The 6,252-nt window shown below is 37.5% G+C and overlaps 3 protein-coding genes across 3 annotated transcripts; 1 reads left to right on the top strand and 2 right to left on the bottom strand.

Moving 5' to 3' along the window:
• Nucleotides 1–1,356: 1,356 nt before the first annotated feature.
• SARC_01835 (hypothetical protein) lies at nt 1,357–1,908 on the bottom strand. The gene has a single exon (XM_014304417.1). The coding sequence runs from the start codon at nt 1,640–1,642 to the stop codon at nt 1,418–1,420; it is 225 nt and encodes a 74-aa protein (XP_014159892.1). The 5' UTR covers nt 1,643–1,908; the 3' UTR covers nt 1,357–1,417.
• A 788-nt stretch (nt 1,909–2,696) lies between these two features.
• On the top strand, nt 2,697–3,095 carry SARC_01834 (hypothetical protein). The gene has a single exon (XM_014304416.1). It carries the CDS (start codon nt 2,829–2,831, stop codon nt 3,051–3,053), a length of 225 nt encoding a protein of 74 aa, XP_014159891.1. The 5' UTR covers nt 2,697–2,828; the 3' UTR covers nt 3,054–3,095.
• A 196-nt stretch (nt 3,096–3,291) lies between these two features.
• On the bottom strand, nt 3,292–5,357 carry SARC_01833 (hypothetical protein). The gene has a single exon (XM_014304415.1). It carries the CDS (start codon nt 5,041–5,043, stop codon nt 4,609–4,611), a length of 435 nt encoding a protein of 144 aa, XP_014159890.1. The 5' UTR covers nt 5,044–5,357; the 3' UTR covers nt 3,292–4,608.
• Between the last annotated feature and the right edge of the window lie 895 nt (nt 5,358–6,252).

Raw genomic sequence — 6,252 nt, 5'->3', positions numbered from 1 at the left:
TGCGTGTGTGTGTATAGAGGCATCGAACAAAAACCGTTACAGCACTCACTCAATGATATTGTCAAATTCACAGTATATAGTACAATTCGATAGCTATATTGTTACACATGAATTAATAAACAACATCCTCATGTGAGGAAGTATTGGTTTTTCATGTTGCCTTCTCGGCTGTGGCGGGCTGACAGCCCTATTGGCATTTTGTAATATTAGTTGAGCTACGTTTGTCGATATATTTAAATTTCTATTTACCCATTGGAAAAAAATCGACAAAGGCACACTTGGAATTTTGAAACAATTTTGGTGTTCGTGATGTGTGAACTTAGGAAGTTATAGACTACTCTACTAGTGAAGTGTCCACTATGGATGACACATTAAAATGAATAAAACAAGGCGTTGTAATTTTTCATATAGCTATATAGCCTTATGCAGCATTAATCTATTTCCAGAAGAACGGTCAAAGTGGACATTAGTTTGTGTCGTTCAATATGTTTACTATATAGCTTCGTCAACAAACGAGTGCATCTCTTCTTTCGAAGGTTGATTCGTATGTATAAGAAATGTGGCGCCATCCCAACTTATCAATACTGTAAATCCTCAGCTCTTGGGTCTATACTACGTCTATTGTTTTGAGAAAACATGCGTCTCAGGTTTATATTAAACACAGAAAGAAACTAACGATCACGGAGAGTTAGAATAGTGTACGATCACATACAGGGACTACATGAGCAATGCGTATGTTATATGAATAAGCACTACAGCAATATCAGCTATACTAAAACTGATGCACCTTACTTGATTGTAACACAATTACTAATTGCTAGCTACATTATGGATACAAAGAACAAGTACAGTACAATACAGTGTCGGATAATTATATGCTACAATTCTGATTCGACATGGCTCTGTGGCAACTATATCGGATAAAGTTAAATGGAATGGGATGGATATTGATTGTACACAAAACTTTCCAAACCCCAAAAGGATCAGGTAAAACATTATCTAACGTTTTACTGAGTCCAGCGAAAAATCGTTCGTGTTATTTGCGAGCTATACCAAAATCTACATAATATAAAAATCAGACAAGTACTGTTGAAGTACCTTCTTTATTTGTGCTAAATATGTTGTCAGCCTTTAGGTCTATTGATCCTTCTTATCCTCAAATCTCATTCCCGAATTCAGACGGCAATCTTTATTGAAAAGACCAGTAGGCTCGTCTCCTCCGCTTTGACAGACATGTGTATGCTCGTGGTCGGCATGTTGCAATGTATTTTATAAAAGCATGTCAAACTGAGATGGAACTGTTGCCCGCACTTGGAAGACTATCAGGGGTTGTTCGCGCAACTATTAGAATTACCCGCCCCAGTGAAGTTGGTAATATAACTAATCGAACTATGAAATTAGATCAATGGCAGTTCATTCAGTTCTTCATGTCATTTATGACGCTGTTGGCGGTATTGCTGGCTTTCTCGACCTTGTGACCTGCCGTATCTCCTGAGCGATCAACAGAGTCTGCGGCCTTTTGGCTGGTAGACTTCTCTCCGTACACGGCTTGGCTGACGGTATCGCTGACGGTGTTCATGGCGCTGGTGGCTGCCTCCTTCATATCGGTCAGGGTGTTTGAGTTGGCGGCGTTGGAAGACATATTGGAGTTAATATTTCTGCTTTTCTCTTTTTGCGTATGAATTGTAGAGAGCGACAAGGCGCAGTATTTATATCCCAATAAAGTATTGAATACATATGACTGTGTATGTACGCGAAGCTACGCGTGCCACGATTTTTCAAACTGCCACCTATGTATTTTTGTACTCGATTCCAATGAATATCACTGTGTCTATTACTGTATTAGTATTGAATACAAACAAAGAGATGATGATAAAAAATCAAGAGAGACAAGTTTCTTCATCCTCCAGTCAAGTGAGTCAGTGTTCCATCATGTTTTTGTGAAGTTTATAATAGTTTGTTCTTGTTCACTGTGAATAATCTGACTCACGCCACTGTGACGCCAGAGTACAGTGCCTTCATGAGTTCATAACTGTTCCTGTAATACAGCTGTTTAGAAAAAAAATACGATACATATTTTTTATTTTTTTTTGTATTATGTACTGTTTTTTTTCAGCCACTCAGAATAAGAAATTTGACTAAGAGACCTGACTTGATGCATATCTATTGGTCCCCTTATTCCTCATCCAATGCCTTCAAAATATCCAAAATTCCGAGTTTCATACATATGCACTCAGTAGTCAGTACAGTAAAGAGTATGGTTATGTATTGGTATATTTTGTAACATTCATATCACTTACATATTAAAAAAATAACTAAAAATAACAATAGACAACCCTGTGATCCTGGATCCAGTGATCTGGTTTTTGATACTGTCAAATTGTTTCAAACATGAGAAATAAATTCAAACTTTCTCATCCGGTCAGAAACTAACCTTCGAAGATAGTTTCCGACATAGTTCCTGGGGTTATAGACATACATAAGAAGTAATATACCTCAAATTCTAAGTCGATGGGGAACTGAATGTCACTGACCGACTGTCGTAAAAAAATATTTTAATTTCATACCGGAAGAAGTCAAGAGTAGGAGAGATTAAACATTGTTTTCATTTTGTTTTTAAATAACAGAAGAAAATATTGTTCTCTATATAATATTTTGTACAGAGCACGTTTTATCAATTTTTAGAAAATGTGTATTTTAAAAAATCTAGCGGCGTTGCAATAATTATATACATATTGTGTAGCCTGTGATGTATAAATATACCATCAAAGGTTGATAAGGCCATTCAAATAACCAAAAGATTATAAACTTTCACAACATTCGTCAATATGTCTTCCAACACCGCTAACTCAAACACTCTGACTGATATGAAGGAGGCAGCCACCAGCGCCATGAACACCGTGAGTGATACCGTTAGTCAAGCCGTGTACGGCGAGAAGTCCACCAGTCAAAAGACCGCCGATTCTGTTGATCGTGCAGGAGACACCGCCGGTCACAAGGCCGAGAAAGCCAGCAATACCGCTAACAGCGTTATGAACGATATGAAGAACTAGAAACTGATTTAAGTGAAGAAAAAAAACATCGCTCAATCTAGCAGCGTTACGAACGATATGAGGAACTAGAATCTGGACTTGACGATGTTCCGGGACTAAAGCGTATCCCAGCTCGGATTCCTAACTATGGATGTTATATTGTATTACATGATATGTCAATAAATGCGAACTTAATTACTGAATCTTTTAATTCTTGAATATTGAATACAACAAAGACGTAGCGTATGCAATCAGTTGTGAGTGTAGCTCATTTTATTTTCCCAAGTAATGTAGAGTATCCATAGTTATTTATACAGTTTGCGACTTGAGTGTGAATTGTCCGATTAGTGTGTTGGCCTTGTAATAATGGGAAGAATACAAAGGTAAGTACGGAGATAAGAAATACCTCAGTATGTTTGCTGACTACGGTCTTTGCATGATCGAACATCTGCTGTAAAAATGAAACCGAGCATGTCCTAATAGCTAACCAAAAAGCTGTCAAACATGTTTTCAGGACCGTTTGCATTGATATTCAACATTCATCGATGAGTGTTCATATTATTTAGTGGTAGTTATCGAAACATTTCCGAGTTTCGACAGTGAGGAAAGAATCGCCACCAGCGTATGTTGTGAGCGTGGCCCTTATTATTCTCTAAAAAAAAAGCGAAACTTTCCATTTAGTGGTAGATATCGAGGCATTTTCGACAATGAGAAAAAATAGTAAGATAAAGCAACACCGCTGCCAGTATTGACCCAAATTTGCAAGGCAAGTCTAGTATTCACTTTAAACCGGAGTTGTCGGTATTTACATTCAGAATAGCAATGTAAATGTATTCTATTCCGTCAAATGACAATGTATACCTATGCAATCGATTAATAGAAACTTCTGCACACCATGATTTAGTTTCTAAGCACATAAGCGCATTTTTTGAAACTATGATAGTATCCCTCCTTCTAAACCATCATAATTTGTATTTTCACATTCATGCATTTAGGGATGCTATAGCTACATTATTGTAGGTTCGAATACTGCACAAACTAACAACATGTTTAAGGTATCAGGACCATAGACTTCCGACCAGTCTATCGGATACGCAAAAGCGATGACAAAATCGATCTTGGGTCAGGGGCTGCTGCATGATTATTTACTACTTTGCATGCAAATACTATTAGCAATATGTCTACATATTCAGCCGTTTTAATTCGGTTTATAATGACGATACAAACCTTGTGAGCAAGTGTTATGCAACATTTACGTCAAGATATATCTATTTTTATGTAGAGGATGAATTACTGACGGTTAACCCAAAGAAAACTTTACGACTCATCAACTGTCACGTATAAGAACTCTCTCCCCCTATCTATTACAACGACCGTAAAGATCAAGCCTCCTCGATTCGGTTGCTAGTAGATACTGATTATCGCTTTAAATTACAGTAGACTACAATCAATTTCAATACCCGAGTATAAAGATACTCGATAATTTATTTCAAAAAACGTGAAATATTATTCCTGACTCCGGCGAACTTTCTGAGACCGATCCTTGTGAAATGTTGTCCTCTCCGACTGAGATCACTCACTGCGTAGCCTTCTCGGCTGCTCCCTTAGCTTTATTTGCCGCCTTCGACATACCGGCTTTGACATCTTCGCCAACATTCTTGGCGTCGGTTTTTGCATCCTCAGCTGTGTAGTTCTCTGCATTCTTATTAGCTTTGTTGTACTCACCTTTCACTTCATTCTTAACCTTTCCTATCGTGTTGCTAATTTCCTCTCCCGCATTTTTAACGGCCGTTTTGGCATCCTCAAGGTTGTTGGATCCCTTGGCGCCTTCCTTGTGATCACCGTATACGGCGTCCTCGGCTCTCTCAAATCCTGCTTCAGCCATATCTTTGGCTCCAGCGGCCGCTTTGCTCAAAGTTTCCTTGGCGGACTCCGTGAAGGTCTTGTTCGCATTCTGTGTAGACATTTGTCTAAGAATGGTTCGAGTGTTTTGGGTAAAGCGCTGCATCATCGCGATTCTAGTGTAATTAGTTCAGTGTATTATAGTGTGAGCTTGACAGAAGAGGGTGCCCTGGTTTTATAGCTACATGTGCATGTCACCTGTAGTCATTACTCACTCACTTAAAAGCGTTGTATGACCAATTTGGTCATTTCACAATGTCAGAAAGCTTGATCCGTTTGTACAAATCAGAATCCCTTAGATGACTGTGGAATGTGAATGCTACAACGATAAAGTGTGAATACATAGTGAAAACACAAGTCAATACAAACACACTAAAATGGTGTTTTTATTTAAAAAAACCCTCTATCACAACCGTCGCTGTGTCTCAAAGTGAAAGCAAGAAGACTCGAAGAGTGATATTTTTATATATTTTGTAATATATTTCTATTTATTTATATAATTTATTTTATTTTTAATGTACATAGTCCCACATGCATCCTAAATTTAAAAAAAAAGAAGCTACATAGATCAATTTCATTTGGTATTTATTTTATATACAAACAAAATATGTATTGTTTTGAAAAAATGACCAATACTGTTTGTATTTATTTATTAGGAAGGCTATGACAAAAGCCAAAACATGATCAAATAAATCTTGAAAACTAAAAATTGAAAAAGAAGAAAAAGAAAAGAAAGAAACAAAACTGAAATGGTTGTTTTATTTTAAGAAGAATGCTATATGCTAAAGAATAAATATATTTAAAATAAAATAAAAATAAAAAACAAAACAAACGACTATGTATCAGCTGACCGATATTTATACGTCATGCTATTTACATACTGATCTAAAAGATAACATATTGCGAATTCGCGATGAGTCGGGACTCTGGACTCGCCGGGGACTTGAGGGTTGAGAGACTTGAGACTCAGGATATCATATACCACGTCACTCCCAGCAAGCATACGGTGTAGTCGCTTTAAGATGCGACATTGAAACTTCAAATTTCTTAATCCAAAATCGGCTTTCGTCAGGGATTCAGAATTGTGTGTAGAAGCCAAAACCGTCGGCTATTTATTTTTATTATTGGGACCGACCAATATCTTGGCCTCAGCGGCCATTCTGGGCCTCACAGCGGCCATTTGGGGCTGTGACTTAGTGTGTGCAATATACGATAAACACATAAATTACACCTCGTACAAACATAGTCGACAGCTTACATATACAATACAACCCACACCACCTATATCACGTCTCCTAGCGATTTATCGGGCGGGTAG

Source organism: Sphaeroforma arctica (assembly GCF_001186125.1).
Source record: "Sphaeroforma arctica JP610 unplaced genomic scaffold supercont1.77, whole genome shotgun sequence".
NCBI classification, from domain to species: Eukaryota; class Ichthyosporea; order Ichthyophonida; genus Sphaeroforma; species Sphaeroforma arctica.
Note: the sequence above shows the minus strand (reverse complement) of the source record. Positions and strands in the feature narration are given on the sequence as shown.

Coding starts and splice junctions, on each gene's coding strand:
- SARC_01835 (XM_014304417.1), bottom strand. CDS start 1,642: ATGTCTTCCAACGCCGCCAACTCAAACACCCTGACCGATATGAAGGAG.
- SARC_01834 (XM_014304416.1), top strand. CDS start 2,829: ATGTCTTCCAACACCGCTAACTCAAACACTCTGACTGATATGAAGGAG.
- SARC_01833 (XM_014304415.1), bottom strand. CDS start 5,043: ATGATGCAGCGCTTTACCCAAAACACTCGAACCATTCTTAGACAAATG.